General features: G+C 35.9%; 1 protein-coding gene across 11 annotated transcripts in view; it reads left to right on the forward strand.

Moving 5' to 3' along the window:
- EPB41L2 (erythrocyte membrane protein band 4.1 like 2) overlaps positions 1–18,842 on the forward strand; it is a 108,989-nt gene that overhangs the window by 38,664 nt on the left and 51,483 nt on the right. For all 11 annotated transcript variants that reach the window (XR_004060568.1, XM_030944354.1, XM_030944344.1 and 8 more), the window contains exons 3-4: positions 8,827–9,296; positions 10,311–10,523. Coding sequence is in view for 10 of the 11 variants with exons in the window: in XM_030944354.1 (XP_030800214.1) it covers positions 8,841–9,296; positions 10,311–10,523 (669 nt within the window). In the remaining variant the exon portion in view is untranslated. The remainder of the gene's footprint in view (positions 1–8,826; positions 9,297–10,310; positions 10,524–18,842) is intronic.

The raw sequence follows: 18,842 nt of genomic DNA on the forward strand, positions 1-18,842 counted from the left end.
ATACATTATACATGGAAAGAATGATAGTTGGAAATGGAATTTTTTATTGTGGCATCTAAAAATCAATCACCTCCAAATCAGAATAATGCAGATAATTTACATAACTCAAATGGGGTGTTCATTGTCCACCCCCACCCCCCACAGCTTCTTCATTAAGAATTGGAAAAATATAAATGTTTGCCTGTGCTTCAGTGAAATTGTGTGACTGTCATAGAACCAGCCATTTGGCAAGGTGGGATAGAGTGGAAGGATAGGAATGGAGATTGGAGGGACAGCATTGCTCGGAACGAACGAATACTCACTGCTGGTTTTAATTTCTAAAATTGTGGTTGTCATGAGGGTTTAATGTGAACAGCCAAAACCCACTGTGAACTTGCAAAGTTGATTTTAAAAACAGGGCAGAGATTTTTCTCAAAATCTGTGTTGATCTTAGTTTGTTGGACAGATAACAGGAAAACAGAGCTGTCTCTTGACCCATGTTCATTTTCTGTCTGCTGGAATGAATTTGGAACTAAATCCCATTTTTCCACTTCAGCATGTCCTTCTCTAGCAGTGTCAGGGCCTGGGTGGGGTCACTTGTTCAATACAGCTTTTCAAAATGACTGTTGGATTCTCATCAGATTACAGCACTTTTTTCGGTGCTGGGGAAGAGCACAAAGCTATCTTGATAAGCAGATTATATTTGTGCATAGGTACTCTGTCAAAGACAAATTTCTTGATTTAAATTAATTTGCTGTTTGAGACTTATTCTTTGCCCTGATATAGCAGTGTATTTGTGGATTGAAAATACAGAAGGAACAGATTTCTCTTGTCTCTGGGTATGGCAGAGATAGCACAAAGAGAGCTGCAGGATGTGTATTTGCTTAAACATGATCTCTGTTTCCAATGTGGGCATTGCAACTTGGCTATGTGCAGTATTTATGTTCTGATTTTCTTGAAGGCCTTGGGGTTGAGTTTTACATGTTCTATAGTTCTGTTACAAATGTGATGCAGTTTTCACTGAATTTCATTTGGTTTGGAAAACAGCACTTTGCAACATTATTTTCTTAGTTTTATTACACATTTTTAGACTGCTACACAGTGTCAGGAGATAAATTTTAACAAAAATAGCTTTTAAAGAATTCTCACAGGCTTTCATGTCTTGTACTATTATCTTTATTTCTGGAGTTTTCCTTCAACTGACTTATCCATTGGAACGAAACCTTAAAATTGAATATGGATTTCAGTAACCAAGTTATTCACCAGGCAAAATGGAGATGCCCTGTGGCAGGTGTTCTATGGAAGGTTGAGGCACTTGGGTGATAAGTAATAGGTATGTGTTGTGCTGCTTTAACAGGAAAAAGGATTTTGAGAAATAGTAATGTTCCAGGATGTAATTTGAGTTTACAGAGAGCAGAGGTGACTTCCCCAGAGTTGCTTTACAGAAATTTGCCAGCATAATAGTTTTATTGTGAAAATATTCTATCTAAACTACAGATACTCACTTTGCAATTTTAGACAGAAGTAGTTTTTTCTGTCACATTCAGCTTGCTGTCTATATCCTTGATTTTTTTTCTTTGCCTTCACAGCAATCTTCAGAATTACACTAGTATTTGTCTTTTGGTGTTGTTTCACATTGTTGTTTCATGGTATAAATTCTCACCATCCTATGTAGGAACTTCCCAGTGTTTTTATGATGTGTTTTCTGTGCATTGAAAGGAATGGTTACACAACTACAATAATTTTCTCACCGTATAAAAATGAGTACTAGAAACGTCAATATTTAAATAAGGACAAGAATGTGTTTGGGAGGGAAATATTACATATTTGCAAGTTATCAAGTGTATGATGGCATGGGTATAAACATGAAGGCTAATAAAATACCTGTTATTTTCAGTAGTGATGTCATTATCTAGATAAAAGGTTGCTTATGAATATAGTTCCTATTAGCTTAGGGGCTGCTAGCCACTGTGACATGCCTGTAATTCTGGAAACTAGATTTGATAGGCATAGGATTCTTTGGGAGGACACCACTGTGTGCCATTTCTACTCTTGTTCTACTCTTGGAGATAAGCATAGACATTATGTGAATACGTGAAAGTATTTAGACTCACATGTGTTCATGTACACATGTCACTAATTGTCATGGAGTCATGATTCACTGTTTGGCTCTGAAGTTATATTTATTAAAATATGTTATGGTAATACTTCTGTGAAAACATTCCATCACTTTGTCATAATCTGGGAATTACACTTGAAATTGGAGTATTGTTGATGTTTAAAGTTTGGCCTTTGAAATGTGCTGCTGACTTTCAGAGCTATTATGGCACCATCTGCTGACCAATACACAAACTGGCAATGTCAGTTTGCTCACCTGGTAACCTCTCAGTAACCAGAATGAGCTCCCAGTTTAAGAGGAAGCCAAAGCAGAATCATGAGGAGAAAGGGCAAATTTTTTATGGGTTTACATTTGGGAAAAACTACTAGGAGATATTATTACAAAGGCAAAGTCAGAATTGATAGATTTCATAATCTACTCAACTGAATTATTGCTTAAGCTTCCTCCGTGAACTGTGAAGCTTTAGAAGAAGGAGTTTGGGGGTTTTTTTGGCTATATATGGCACAGGATTGTTCTTGGTAGTCGGTTTTTCAACATGTTACCTTCTGAGCCTGCAATGAAGAGCCGTGACAGCAGGAGATCTGTCCAGGGCCCTGCTCTGGTGGTCTTGTCACAGCCTGGGAAGCCAATGGACTGTGACAGGCTTCTGCCTGTGGCTACTGCAGAGACTCACAAAAAAACAGAGTCTGCAGTCTGTCTCTTCAGCCTCTGCAGTTAACCTTGATTTTTGTGCACAGTGATCATCAGGGAAGGAGCAGACTGGAGCAGTGCTTGATGTTCAGTGTGTGTAAATGCCTAGATTTAGGTAAAATTGCTAGATATCATCATTGATTAATCATTTAAAAATAGGTGTTTGGATTTTATGTGTATAAAGGTATTGGATTATATATATATTTTTTATATGGTCTTTGACCTTTATATGATCTATTTTGTTTTAGGAATGTGCTTAAAAATGAATCTAATCCAAATTATTAGATTCAGCTTTCAAAGTGTGTTTGTAGGTATAAACACTTCTGTGTATTTATACATACAGAGAAGGATGCAAGTTCCTGTGGGAGAAGTGGGGTGGTTTGGGGTTGATATTTGACTGCAGAACAATATTTAATCGGGAACTCTATGATGTGAATGTTGCAAATTGATCTAAGCCAACTTTAGAGATGTTTTTGCTTTCTTAAGGATCTCAATTGAAAACTTCACTCTTTAGTAGAATTTATTCCTTGGTGTTCAGAGCGCTCCATGTATTTTCAATTGTAGTAATACATTTAAATAATGACTAAAAGGAGAAATTTTATTTACTTTTTGCTTTGTCTGCTTTTAGAATGTGTGCAGGTTATGTTGGCACCTTCAGCAAAATGATGCTACGCAGAATCATGGTATACCATGAGTTATGTTGTTTATATACCAATGATAAAATACAAGTCTTAAAATTAGCAGAAATCTAAAATAAAATTATTTAGTTACTACTTTCAGCCACATTTAAAATGTAAATTATTGTACTCTACAGAAAAGAACTGATTTTTATTTTTGAAAAAATATAGTACCAAGTTCCTCAGATATTACCTACTGTTTAAACCAGATTCTTCTACACTCTCAAATACGAATAATTGTTCCAGCTAGGATTTTACTTCTTTGTAGCTTTTATATCAACAAATCTTACACGTTGAAAGCAGCAAGCATGAATGATGTGTCCTGACCAACTGTGAAATGCAGATCAGGCTTCTGCTGAGCTTCAGATCAATAGTATGACAAGAAATAAACAACTTTATTTGGGAGCATTTTTGCTTTGTTTTAGGCAGTTGAAATACACATGACCTTGTTTCAGGTTTTCATGTTTATTTTTTCAGATGATAGAAATTTTCTTTGATATATTTTTGGAATCTTTTTTGTGTGTAGACCATGTGAGATAAATATTTGGAATATTTATGAAGGTAGTGATTTAAAAAATAAATTATTAATACTATGGTGATCCAGAAAATTACCTGACTTGCACAGACACACATTGGCTTTTAGTGCACTGAGCTGTAATTTATTTCTGTAGAAGTAGGTTGATGTTTTTTTCCTTTTGTTTCTATGACATGATGGTTTCTCTGTGAATCCTAGTAGACTGATGGAGATAAAACTATCAAAGCGATTTTTATTCCTTGAGTTTGCTATGAATTTCAGTGACAAACTGAAAAAGAAAGAAACAAGTTTAGGGCTGCTTTTTCTACTTTTATGTAGTCAGAAAGTAAGTAAAATGAGATCCAGAAATGTATTGAAAAAGGATCTGGATTTGTTCATCTGTGCTGATAAATAAGAAATACTGTAACAGAAGCAGTGAATTAAAACATCATCAAAGAAAACTTCATTTTATTGCAATTGGTTTTAATAATCTGTTATCTTTGGTTATGCTACTTTTTTCTTTCCCTCTCTTTTTTCCCTTTTATTTTTCTTAAACTTCATGTTATATTTGACATGTCTTCTATTTCTAGTTTATCTATGGTGCCAGGAATCCTTTTGGTCAGAAAACTACATTTCAAGAATTTATACTAGAAGCTGGAAGTATCAACCAGCTTACCAATCTATACACCTGAGAGGAAAGAGTGTAAGGAAGGAATGTAGCATCCTTTTCTGCTTTCAGCTGTGAACTTGAGCCAGCACTAAGTTTCTTCTCCTCAGAGAGAGGAAGGGATGAATGGAGAGGAGTGAGAACATCTGTTGTCTTCAGTTGCTTCCTGATCAGCACCCTTGCTTGGGGAAGTTGGTAGAGTTATAAATGGGGCAGATCATTTGCTTCCTGTAAAAGTGGGATCGGTTTTAACAAACTCACTTTCTCTTCAGAAAATGCAAAGTGTTTTGCAGTACTTTTTGCCATCCAACCCAACATTCATCCTTGCAGTTTAGGTAGTCATTCAGTTGGCATGAGCCAAGTTTTCAGGAGGATTACAAAAGACACTGCTGTTATCATTTGTGGTTTAATGTTTATAGGTTTAATCTCAATTGCAGAATCTACCAAGATTGTTCTTTTCCCTGTTCAAACACTGGTAATCCTTTATTTGAGCATCACCCTAAGGTTCCTTCTCTTTAGTCTTCCCTTGCTGTTATTCTCCTTTCTCAATTCCAAATGAAACACAGATTTAATGTTACCTTGCAATACAAAAAAGGTGAGATAAGGAGAACCCTATCAACCCTATCTTGCTGCAGTTGGTACAGAGCTTAAAAATATTATAGGAGCAAAAACATTTAGTATGCTCACACTATGTAGTAAGAATAAATGAGAGTTTACTTGAAGACAGGAAAGCAAGAAAACATGCAGTTGAAGTTGAGAATTTCAAATTTGCAATCTGATTTGATTTATTTCTTCCCTATATCACATCTGAGACAAATGCCGTCTGCTGCTTGTTTCCATTTGCTTTCTGGCACACTGTTGGCTGTTACACCAGAGAGAGCTGTGTGAGATCATGTGAGGTCTTCCCTATCAGGGCAGGAGGGAATCAGGAAAAAGCCACTTTCAGAAAACCTGGTTTCTTGATTGCTTGACTGTAGTGAAGGTAACATCAGAGGCTTTACAAACTGCAGTAATACAGAACTCCAGTGTTTTGTCCCTCTCTATTTCTGTTTTTTCTGTGAACTACAAAACTGGAGGATCTGACAGAGCATTGAGATAGGGAATGTGAGACCCAATTTTGTGTTTCTCAAGGGATAGCTAATTCTTATACTAACATGCAACCCTGGAAAAAAGAACTGTATCAAGCTAATGTGGTAGAGAAGGTAGGTGTTTTGGGAAGACTGTAACTTACACTCTTGGTCAGTGCCCTTGTGTAGTTAACTCTTCCACCTCTTCACAGTTAATTCAGAGACTACTGGGGGTATAAAGAAATATACAGGCTCAGCAGAGAGATGTGCTTCCTTTTGCCTGGTTCTCCTGTCTATTCCTCTTCTCTTCCTCTCCCCTCCCTGCCCCGAAAAGCACTAAAGTTACAAGCTTATAGTAAATTGAGCTCATGAAAGAAATCCCTCCTGCTGTGGGCATCAAATAAAGGCATTAAGTGAACATGGACAGACTGCTTCAGACAGGGGCTGTAACAAGTTTCCCTTGCTTCTCCAGTATAAAGCCAAGTTCTCTGTATAACTTTGATTATGAAAACCTGGACCCTTGAAGATGCAAAACCTTTCTTGTTTTCCATCGAGCAAGTTTGTACCACCCACTGCTATTCTGTTTAAATTTAATCAGTTAAGATGTGTGACTTGATATTCTCAGTTTCTTTTATTGTTGGAACAGTATCATAGGGATGTGTTTCTAGGGTGACTGATTTTGCTTAGCTCTAAGGAATTTTCTGGAGATATCTCCTTTTTGGCTGTATAATCAAATTGTGATATTAATTTTGAGAGTGGTATATAATGATTTTTTATTAGTTTGTTCATGTCTTTCATGCATTTCTGCATATTTTGAAAAGTAAAACAAAAAAGTGCAGGAAGTATAGTGGCTTCCCTATAACTTCTTTGAAGATTTGTATATAAAGTATTATAAAATTGTTTTAGCTACTTTCTGAGAAAAAGTTGGTTCTTTCAGAGATGTATGAAAAAAAAATCACCACCATCTCTGTTACTTATGAAACCTCCCTTGCGAATTCAATAAGCTGTGTGGATTGTTATTCTCTGATCAGCAGAAGTTCCACTTTTTCTCAGGGAAAGTTGAGTTTGGTTTTCTAGATATTGTTCATTTTTGATTTTGATAATAAAGTTTTACATTATTATGTTAATAAGACACCTACTATTTGGAAACAACAGGAACATTTCTGTGTGAGAAAGCTGATGGCAAAATGTAATTTCATTAGTAGCAGCTTCATTAGTATGCTAGTTCTAATGTATGGCTTTAAATAGCAAATTCTTTAATCTCAACAGTCAAATGGAAACCTACCTTTCAGAGGCCTGTTACCTCTGAGATAAATAGTACTTAGATAATATGTAATACTCTTTCACAAGCTTTAATAGTAGTATTGAAACTTGAAGGGTTTTATAAAAAGTGGTAGAAATTATTACATTGTAATGTAATGTACAAGTTATTACATAACTGTAATACTTAAGCTTGAAATGTATTCAGAAGTCTCTAGAGTAGCAGTAAAGGTACTAACTTTTCATTTAATTCCCCATTGGGGGAATGCTTTGATTTTAGATAGTAAAGTGCTAAGTGATGAACAAAAAACCCCCACACACTATTGTAGCTACTTTGGTCTCAAGATGCTTAATGTGAATTTGTAGGTAGTTCAAAGCTCCTACGTCTAGGCTTCTTAGTAGGATAACTGTGAAGATGGTGTTTCCTTTGGGTCAGTTTTGCTCATCTCTTTGGCCAGAATGGCTTCTCTTTTATATTTAGGTCTCTATTACTTTCCTTTTTTTCTTTCATTCATATTAGGGATTGGTTTAGTTTAACTGTTTCTGACTGCCTATGGATGTGCTTTGGAAACCTGGAGGCAAAGTGTTGCTGCTGCCTTGTGATCTAAACTAGTTCTCAGTCAGCTTCAAATGCAGTTTAAAGTGCTGTGCAAGTTAATTGCATCAAGCCTGAGCTTGATAACCTTCTTGACTCTTTTTGGGCACAGGTGGGAGCAGTGGAGTTCAGCAAGAGCTGAACTAAGAGCCTCCTGCCTCTAATGCCACGTATTGAAGATAATCATAATGGAGAGGGTTCCCATGTTATAAAGATATAAATGTGATTGTAACTAACTGCTAAACTTTAGGCCAGAAAAACAGACCATCAATTTAAAATTAATTGTTTTCAGAAGATTGTAAGTAAATACCCATGATGGATAATGAAATCTAACTATTATAAACTTTTATTGGACCCTTGTATGCTTATTTTTGTTGTCTCACTTCAATAAATTGGAAAAAAGTAGTTATACTGCATTTTAAAGCAATGCAACACAGTACAGTGCCACACAGATAACAACACTTGTTTATTCTAATTAAATATTTTTCAACAAATACCAATAATGTTGAAAGGTTATTATTGCATATCCTGTTGTAACAGTATTATGATTTATCTTTCATTTCACTGAAGGAAGAGTAAGCAGAAGGGATGAGAATATAAGAGTATAAGAGTTACATATGATTTTATGTTGATTGGTATGAACTTCTTATTAAGAACCCAGTTTTACCTTAATTCAAAATGTGTGCTCCCCAGCATTATTAGTAATTTCAACAATATCACTGACTTACAATTTCACAATTTTTTATACTCACTATCGTGCTCACCTTCCTTTTATACCTATTCTTTGGTAATCTTGCTCTTTTCATTTCTTCCAAGAATTTATTTTAAGTTCGTAAATGTCACCAAACACTAGGGGGGTTGTACCTACCAGTTTTACTAGAAAAGGTGGTTGCTCTTCTGAAAATTCATTTTCTGGGTCTGCTAAGGAGCTCAGTAAAGAGAAAACTAAAGTTACCTCTGAAATAATCTTGGCCAATAACATTAAGAATACCTTATAATAAAACAAATGCCTTTCAGTGAGCACACTTGAAATTTTATCAAGGAGAAGGAAGCCATAGATCTTTTATCTGCAGAACACTAAGTTTTAGCTTACTGGTCTTACTTGTGAACTCAAAATTTGAAAAGAAGTATGTCTTTAACCCTGCTAAATTTAATAATCTACAAGAGTTTATGAACTACTACAAATTACTGCAAATAATTAGTCAGTAAAAGTAGTGATGCTGCATATCAAAACTATTTTTATTGTTGCTTCTTTTAGTGTCAGTTGTGATAATGACAACTGAAGTTGGTTCAGAGACTGAAGTAAAGAAGGATTCTGAGCAGCTGGGACCAGACAAAACCAAGGACAAGCCTGAAGAAACATCAGAGACTCCAGGAGATCAAAAGTCCAGGGAAACATCCTCTGGAGAAACTCAAGATTCTTCTGTCACAGCACCAACCAGCCAAAGTAGTCCAAGTACCCAGAAGAAGGAAAAATCTTCGCCTGAAAGCAAGGGTATTTCTCGTTTCCTTCCCCCTTGGCTTAAGAAACAAAAGTCCTACACCTTGGCAGAGCCCAAAGATGAGCCCAAGAAGAAGGCCACAGGGGAAGAGCAAGTAGCTGAAGAAAGTGAAAGCCAGGCACTAGAGGGGGTGGCTCAGCCGAGAAAGAGCTTGGAAGAAGCAACTGAAAACCGGCAGAATGCTAAAGCAGATGACAAACACTCAGTTAGCAGTGCTGAAATACAGGTATGTGTGGGAAGGCTCACAGGTACTTTGAAGCAATTTTAATGAAACCTGATTAATGAATTATGTAATTCATGTAAAGCTTTGTTAGGATCATATTGGGGAAAAAATGACAGCTATTCGAGTTGCTAGGTTCCAGTCCTGCTTTTTGTGAAGTTGCATGTCAGCTCTTAACATTCATATTCTAGGGTGGCAAAGGCAGATAGAGAATGTTTTGTATGAGGAGGGGCTGGGACAGTTGACACTGGTCAGCCTGAGGAAGAGAAGGAGGAAGGGGAATCTTATCAGTAAGTATTAATACCTGAATGGAAGGAATGCTGAGGAGCCAGACCCTTCTCAGTGGTATGCAGTTAGATGACCAAAGGCAAGGGACCCAAATTAAACCCATGAAATTACATATCAAATCACAAGAAAATCTTTTTTACTCTGATGGTGGCAGGACCTTTCCTTGGAAAGGGATGTAGCCAGGTGGTGGTGGGGCAGATTATTGGCCTCCTAGGGTGGTAAAGGGGGTGAGTCAGACATTGGAACAGATCAACCAGAGATATTGTGGAGTGTTCCCCTGTGAAAATATACAAAACCCAACTGGATATGGTCCTGGGCAAATTGCCCTCTGTGACCCTAGGGGCATTGGAGTAGATCTCAAGAGATCTCTTCCAACCTCAACCATTCTGTGATTCTGTATCACTTAGCTTTCATAAGCACTGGGGTTTATAGTATAACTCCTGGAGCTTCTTAATAAATTTGTTTCTCTTTGGAAGAAAGCCAGTAACTCACATTAAAAAAATGTAAATCTTATTTCAAGGAAAGGGGAAAAAAGGCACCTCCTCTGGTTTGACAGCCAGAATATCTGGTCCCTAAAAGAAGACCTTAGTGTGCTTATGCTGGTTATTGTGTTTCCAGTATGTGCATAACTTTAATGAATGGTTACTGACTTAGTTATTAGTAGCTTATAAAAGGAATGAACAAGTGTAAAATATTCTCCTTCCTGAGTTTGTTTAACTGTATTTTATATAGCCTTCCAAAGAAGATGGTAAAGAAACAGAAGTAGAGGAAGTTGCAGAGAAAAAGGAAGAAGCACAAGAAGAAAAAGAAAAAAGGGAGACAAAAGAAGTGCAGACAGCTGAAATTAAAATAGATAACATTCCTAAGAAGTCTCCAAAGAAAATCAAAACTGTGCAGTGTAAGGTGATGCTTCTGGATGGCACGGAATACAGCTGTGACCTAGAGGTAAGGCATCAAATCGTTATATAAAGAGCTTTTACTGTAGGGAAAAGAAAACTTGCTTTCATTGTACCTAGTGTTTAACACTATCACTAGGACTAATTTAACGTTTCAGTTTAAGATTCTATCTTTAAAACCATATCAGTTTATTCTCAGAAATGTCCTCTGCTGATTATTTGACAGCTCAAACTTGATTATTTTTCTAAAACATTAAGGTTTTCCTGAACATAGTGGGGACATGTGCTGATAAAGTTTTCTTGAGTTCATTAATTTGTTTTAAAGGTATCTTAGCTGGAGATAATTTCTTTTAACCTTTAAAGTTTAAAAAGTTTAAATTTTTCTTCAGAAAGAAAAATTCTATTACAGCTATAAAACACATATTTGAAATTCTGTTCTAGTTCCACATTTTCACAAAAATTGACTGCAGCGTAGTAACCCTGGAGTAGTTGTTGGTTTGGGATTTTTTTTCCACATAAATCGGGATGTTTAAATCTGAATGGCATCTCTGTTTTAATTAAAGGCTATGTGAGTTTTATCGTCCTGGGCTTTTTCCCCAACCTAAAATGAGACTTAAATGCAGTGGTGGCTTACCACAGATCTAAGAATATACCATTTTGTATTTATTACTCAGTATTTTAAATCTGTCATGATCCAGTTATGTCATTTGCCAAGAAATAAGTTTTCTCATTATTTGCAGTAAGAGTTTCCTGTAAGAACAATAGTAAAAGTAATTTAAGAGGGGAAAAAGTCGTGAAGAAACAATTTGTTTTATATGTTAATTTAAATTATTTATAGGACATGAGCAGTGCTGACTGCAATTTTATGGATGAATTCCTGTTCTTAAATACATGTAGAGTTTTTTATGCTCTACTGCCATATCAAAATACTTAAAATCTCAGAAAGCTATATCAACTGATAACTGAAATTTCAGTTTGTGCTTTCTGCAAAAGATCCTAGTATATTTCTGATACTCTTTTTTAGTGTTCCTTCAATATTTAGTGTTTGGGTAAATGTTGGTTTATTTCTGCTTTTTCAAAGTTACTGAAATGATATAAGAATTAAAAAGCAAAGAAACAAAATTTTTGCAGTCAAAGCCCAGTTTACTTTGGTTGACTTCCTAGTTACATCAGGTTTTAGTTTGGGGCAATTGTCATGATTTTCACATTCCTGATGCCTCTTCCACTATACCATGGGCTATAAACCAGCTTCTTTATATTTAAAATATATATACTTGCTAATGGCAAAGTAAAGCTGAAAAATACCTTGTTTTCATTTATGTTATATAACAGCTTTTGGTAGAATCCTGTGTTTTTCTAATATTCATTCTAAACCTTCATGATAATCAGTAATAAAATCTGAGCTAATACACTACTGGGGATTTTTCTGTTTGACTTGCAATCCTATCCCTTTTTCCTTTTAGAACTGCATCAATTTGTAGTCACATAAACTAAAAGGAGTGTGAAAGAAAACAAAATATGAAGACAAAGCCTCATTAATTTAGTCTCTGTTAAATTTTGCCAGTTGTTCATTCCTACTGTATGTGTCTTTATATAAGGCAATAGCTGGGTGCAAGCATAAAAGGAAAGAAAGCCATGATGCAGTAGCTTCAGTTTCAGCACACAGATCAAGGCTGATCAGGATTCTCACCAGTAACTAAATACTGAGCATTTTGTGGCCAGTTAGTAGATAAAATTAATTAGTAACAGTGATGAATCCTGATATGAGGACTTAATACTTGAGTTCAGCTGTTGTATACCTTAGATTCACTAAAATCTAAAAAGAAAATCTTGAATTAATAGTAATGCTTTGTTTCTTGAAAAATAAGTGTTGATGAATTATTCTTAGAACATAAGGTATTTCAGTCAGAAAAACTTTACTCTTCCAGCTTGAGTATCTTCTAATCAGTAAATGGTTAATGGCAAAAGCTTGGAGATGTGATTTGGAAACTAATGGAAAAAGGGAGGGTTATGGCTACATGTGAGAACATTTGAGATGGAGAGACAAGTCCCATGTGACCTTATAGAATACACTGACCAGTACTCAGTGAGCTGGCTGATGTTCCTTCAAGGCCAAACTTGACCATATTGGAAATGTCCCAGTAGTTAGGGGAACTTCCTGGGATTTTTTTTTTGGGGAAGCAAATGTCATTCCTATTTTCAAGAACCTTTTTTTTAATGCCATCTTAGGTTCTTAAAATTCATCGTTTTGCGTATGGCCCTTTTAGAAATACAGTTAGATCTCGCTTATTTTTGCTCTCAGGAAAAAGAGGTTGCATAAAATCTCACCTGTTCATTATGGTTGTCCAAGTACCTGTTTTTATCTAGTTTTTTGGTGGGTTGTTTTTTTTTTTTTTAAAGTAAGATAAATCCCTAAGAAATTGAGAACTTTTAGGCTTGTTCTGCACTTGTACAATTACAAGCCTGCACTTTAAGACTTCATACTGTCTGGAAGGGCAAATGAGTTCAGGTATAATATCCCTAGCATTTCCTATTAACAGCTTCTAAAATAGCAGCTCTTTTGTTACTGCTCATTGAATTCTATGATGTATGCCAGTCTGACACCTCTCTCTTCATTTCTTTCTATTTTCCCTTCTTTTAAAAAGCACTCTTAGTATAGATTCAGATGCTAGATGAAGAGTTCTGACACGTTTTTTTTATTTCCATTCTGTTTTCTGTCCATCCTGTTCATAATTTTTCCTGAGAGAACAGAATATCCACTGACAATAGTCTGTGTGCTTAGGAAGAAATGCCATTTCAGTAGACCAGAAACTGCTCTCTAAACTCCTGTCCATGTGATAATTAGATTTCTATCCTGCTTATATTCCCTTTTGCTTTGTGAACTTAATTTAGTTTTAGACATATTTGTGGTTATGTTTCTTCAGCTCCAGTGATTTAAAACATTTCAACATACTTAATTTTTTATAACACGATTTTGGATTTCGAATAGGGAAAGAAGGAAACATTGTTTCATATAATGTTTTGTACAAAACCCAGTTTTTACCCATATACAACCACCCCCTCCCCCACTTTCCATTCCCCTCCAACACTGAAGCTGATTTTATTTCTTATTTTGCAAAGTAACATTTGGTACATAGTAAATTAGAATGATTTCTCAAAGATGACTGAAATAGATTTTTTTTCAAGCTTAAAAAATTGATATTTCAATTCAGGAAACTATTGGTGAGCTTTTACAGAATATGTATAACAGTTGTATTAGAAAAGAAGCTACAGTTTTTGCTTAAGGTTGGTGTTTAATGACAGTTCATCTGGAATTAGTTTTTTTTTAAATGTATCATCTCTGAGATTTAGACTAGGCAGCAAAAGCTTTATAGAGGTTGTTCTGAACCAGGTTCTCCATGCTTCACTAAACATTTCTAGAAATATAATATGTACCAAGTGACAAGTGGATATCCTAACTTGCTGTGACTCGAGTTCAGCTGTATTCTTAAACATTTAAGTTCTGTAGTATGAAGCTGAGATAGGCAGAGGGATTAATTTAAGTGAATTGGTGAAGCCCTGTGATTATAATGTGGCTGAAACAAATTTGTGTCTGTTGACATACTTGTTTTCTGTCCTGGCTACCACAGGTTGGTTTGTGTAATAATAATCTTTATATTCTCAAGAATCTTTTTGTCTTGGTATGGCAAGATCCCCTGTAAGCAAGAGGTTAATGCTGCATTATTGTCAGCTGAAAAGGACACAGGTGGAAGTAGGTTTTCCATAAAGAAATCTTAGATCGTGTCACCTTTTTGGTTTGTTTTTGTACTCTGGAATTTTCAGATGGGAGTTTTTGGTGCAAATATATGTAAGAAATGGAATATACATGTACTATTTAAGAAAAAAATCCAGTTAAAAACTCAATTATAGCACTAAAATTTTGCATGTATGTGCATTTTTTTTTCTAACTGAAACTAGATCAGTTTATTTTGGATGGATTAGGTACATCTGCAAAATTAGCATCTCTTATGTTAATAAAAAAGGGATTTTTTACAATTTAAAGTCTAGTTAATATGAAATTGATGTAACTGCTGCCTAGTGTGGCATTTTCTCGAAATCTGTATTGAGTTAAAGCACCTTTTGGAAAAAAGAAGTATATGTGACATACAAGTTGCATTGAGAAATATATCAGAGTGAACAAAAGCTGGTTTCTGTGACAAAATATTCTGAAAGTGAATTCCTGTGGTGATTGGTACAGAATAGAAATGGGTGGGAGGTGCTCATTTGGAAAGACTATAGCTTTAAGATGGTGAGATAGTATACTTATATATGAAATTGTGGGGAAAAAAGGAAAGTTCACTCCTGGTGAATTAGCATGTTTTTAATAGGATATTAAAACATCTTTGCAAACGACTGTAATTTGATGCTGTTCTTCCATAGTTCAGAATTTGTCATTAAATATTGCTGTAGGAGTACAGGTACATTTGAACCTTTCTTGTTTCTTTGCCACTTGGGTTTTATGTATTGGTAATTACTTTAAGGTCTTCTTTGCAGCCACCTAGTGTTATTTGACAGTGGAGTTATTTCTTCTGGCTTGTTTTTGCATGTCTTTCACATTGCCTCAGGCATGCCTGACATAGTTATCTTTAGATTTCAGTATAAAGCAAGTCTCAGATATTTGTCTTTTTGATGTTGCTTTGTAAATTAATTTATCACCTCTGAGAGTCATCTATTCTTTCCCTGAGAACTCTTTATTTTGCCTTAGTAGATCTTTGAGTAATGTGAACTTGACAGTTTGAACTTAAAGTCAGTAATTCTTTATCTGTGGAACTGTTTGAACAGGTATTTCAGTTTCTTTTGTGATTATTTCTTTTTACTTCTCACCCGTCTTTGTAGTTTCATTACTTTTGAAGATGCAGATTTGAAGGACCTGGTCTGTAATCTTTCTGGAGTATAGCTTCTCCAAATATCCTTGTATGAATGCCAGTGTAGATACAACAGCTAAGGTACTCCACTGTTGTCTGGAGAAGTCCATGACGTGAAAGCTAAACCTTGTACTAGGTGAAACCTGTTCTTCAGTTCTTTGTAATTTGAAATTCTCACTGTAGTGTTTTGTGGTTTTTGATCTTTCCCAGAAATGAACTGCATTCAGTTCACCAGTGCAGAGATGCCGATTGTAATCTTGCATGGTTGATAAAATGTGGTCTGCATCTTGGCTGCTTGCTCTGGGGAATTAAAATTTGAGTGGGAATAGTGTTAGAAACATTTATACAAGCCACTCTTCAAACTTGCTTTATATTGTAATTTTGGAACCTGTAAAGTTTTATAAGGCAGCAAAAATATCCTCCATTACAATGTTATATTAAATTCCTTTAACTTTAGTATTTTAGTTCCTGAAGTCTGTAGGTTCCATATTAATAAAATAGATTGATTTTCTGGGCTCTGTTTCTTTAAAGGAGCCTTCTGAAATAAATCACAAAATAATATTGCATGCAAGTACTTTACTGAACAACAGGAGTTACATGTACACAATATATGCATTCATAGAACATGAGCAATTAATTGAATTATTTTAAGCTTAAAACTATTGTAACTCTTAAAGATAACACCTACTTAGCCTCAGAATCTTCAGAGTAATATGTGAATACCTGGAGAGATGGAAAGAGGAAGAAGCTATTGTTGAATATTTCTGGAGGAGCATGACTTAAAACAACTTTCACAGGCTGTGAATTGTTAAAAAACTTTCGGTTACCTTTCATTACTTTAAAGAGAGTTAAAGGAATAACAGCCTGTAAGTTTATCACAGACAGTTCTCAAGGTACTGAGGATGAAAGCTAAGGAGTGGTATTTACCAAAGACTGTGACTGAACATTTGTGCTAGCTTGAAATGACAGAACCATATTGAAGGATAAAATAACCTTAGTTCATGATTCAATAGTGTAATATTTGAGATGGCAGTTGAGTTTTAATAGCTTGAATGTGCAGACTATTGGAATATTTAAGACTTAATTTTTAGGAGCAATTTTAATTTTTTTAGCACAGTGCAAATGATGTAATTTTGACCTTCTTCTTTCCTGATAATTGATCTCTATGGGAGGTGTAAATTACTAATATGTTACTGTGAACTACATGTATCTCTCGATTTTGAGGAGGAAATAAATTTGCCTTTTTCCTCCAATTCTGTGGTTTTGTAGAGAGATGTGAAGAAATTCTGTCACTGAATTTGGGGTCTGCAGTAAAGACTGGTTTAGATTTTCTGTTTGAAATATAAGCTGTGTTTTAGGAGAGAATAACACAGTTCAAAGAAACAAAAAGAAGTGCTAAGTGCATAATGATTGGTAGTTAGAAGCAAATGAAGATCCTATTTGGTTTGTTTACTGCATTCAGTCAGTGGTCTAATTAAATATTTATGACAAAAGGCATTTAAAGGATGCCAGCACTGACCGTATTTTATGCACGTATGAACAAGTGAAATATATCAGAGTTGACACAGACTCTATGGTTACTTACAGTTTGCTAATACAAAGTAAAAATATGTTTGCTCAATGTACAATTAAGATCAGTCTTTAACCCTGAATTAAGAAAACTCTGAATGAAGCTGATATGGAACAGATGTTTAATTGTAGCTGAGTTTTGATTTGCAAATCTTTTTCTGACTGCTCAGATGTCTAGTCTAGGTTTATTCAAGCACTAAGTGATCTGTTTAAAGTATGACATCTTTTATTTAGAAAAAGGAAAATAGGGATGATGTTAAATTTGGCACATTCTTAAAATATTTGTCTAGATTCAACAGACACCACTGAAAGTCATGTTTATGAGTGAAGTCATCTCAGTCCTTGGGGATTTTTTGCCTTCCTCTGCACCACTGAGCATGGCTCCTTGCCAAGGGCTCCTTTGGGCCATTCTGCCTATGTTCTTTCCCGCTGCTTTTGTGCCTTCAAGGCGCCACTCATGCCCTTCCTCTCTGCCTTTCTTTGCCACTCCAAGTTTGTAGCAGGAGTGAACTCCTGTATTCCCTTGGTTTGGTTTTCCCCAGGGTTCTTGTTTGTACAAGGCACTCTGGTTTGCTGCAGCATCAGAAGCTGGCACTTTTCAGTTCTCCCTGCATGAAATACAAGTGCAGGCCAGGCATGAGAGCACTTTTCATGCGTCACTGGCCAAGAGGCACAGTACAGCAATTTTTTGCAGCCAAAAAAATATGCTTGTCATTGATATGCATCATACTTTTGAAAGCAACACAGGCTGTTGCTCATCTCCTACACCTCTTCTCTTCCATTTGACCAATCCTTATTCTTCAGGTCTCAGGAAACAGGGGCTGCCTGGTTCATATTCCAGCTTCTCCTTTCTGTGGCCTGGCCTTTGCCAGACTGCAAAGGATGTTTTGATTTTTTTAAACAAAACTGGGGAATGCTTTAGCCTTGGCTTGGCTACAGAATTGCGTTGTGTTAATGCCTGTGAGCACTGGCTCTTAAACCAATTCAGAAAAAATGAAATTCAATCTTTTTTCCTCCTGTAAATATGTGTCTTTGAAAATCTTTTTGGAGCTGAAAAACTCCTGGCATTTCAGGCAAATACCAGTCTCATAGTTAGTCAGCTTCTGGGTACTGCTCCTGTGCTTGCCTGTAGACACTTGTGGTTAGTCACTTTGGAGATGGACCCTTGCTCTCATGGGGTACTGTTGTCTCAAGTGTAATAAAATGTTTTATTACATTTCTCCAAGGGAGATGGTTCAATCATTTCTAAAAATGAGGACAAGAAGAAAAAAAAATCTCTGGGGAAATAATAGGTATTGCACACTTCAAAAAGTCACTCGGTTTGGAAGCATGTCCTGCATTCGGCTAAGGGTTTGATCTCTGAAGAGATATGTGGAATTCTGCCATTCTGTGGAAACACAGATTAACTGAATGAACACAGTAAAATTAAAAACTGTACTTGTTTTTGTTGGCTTTTTTCCCCCCAGATTTCTTCAAATGGTTACATAAGTTTGAGATAATCCACATCTCTCAGACCCATCAGGTGGTACATGCCTCCTCCCCACACAGAGACATTCAATGCCTGGGCTGGGACATGATTGCCCATTCAATCCTTTCTGCTAGTGCAGGGCTGGGAAGAAATGTTGAGATTTCCCTCTGCCTGTACTGCTACCAAAACGAGAAGGAAGGAAAAAGAATAGGATAGATTGTTTCAGGTGGAAAGGACCTCCAGTGGAGTTCAGCTGCCTGATGACCAAACCTTTAAGGGTAAGGAAGCACCAATGCCACAAGGGCTGACCTAAAGGTCATGTCCAAATGACTTTTAAACACTGACATGCTTGGGGCATCAGTCACCTCCTAGGAAACTATTACACTGGTTGATCACCCCTGTGCTAAAGAAATGCTTCCTAATGTCG

This window comes from Camarhynchus parvulus, chromosome 3 (assembly GCF_901933205.1).
Source record: "Camarhynchus parvulus chromosome 3, STF_HiC, whole genome shotgun sequence".
Classification (NCBI taxonomy): domain Eukaryota; kingdom Metazoa; phylum Chordata; class Aves; order Passeriformes; family Thraupidae; genus Camarhynchus; species Camarhynchus parvulus.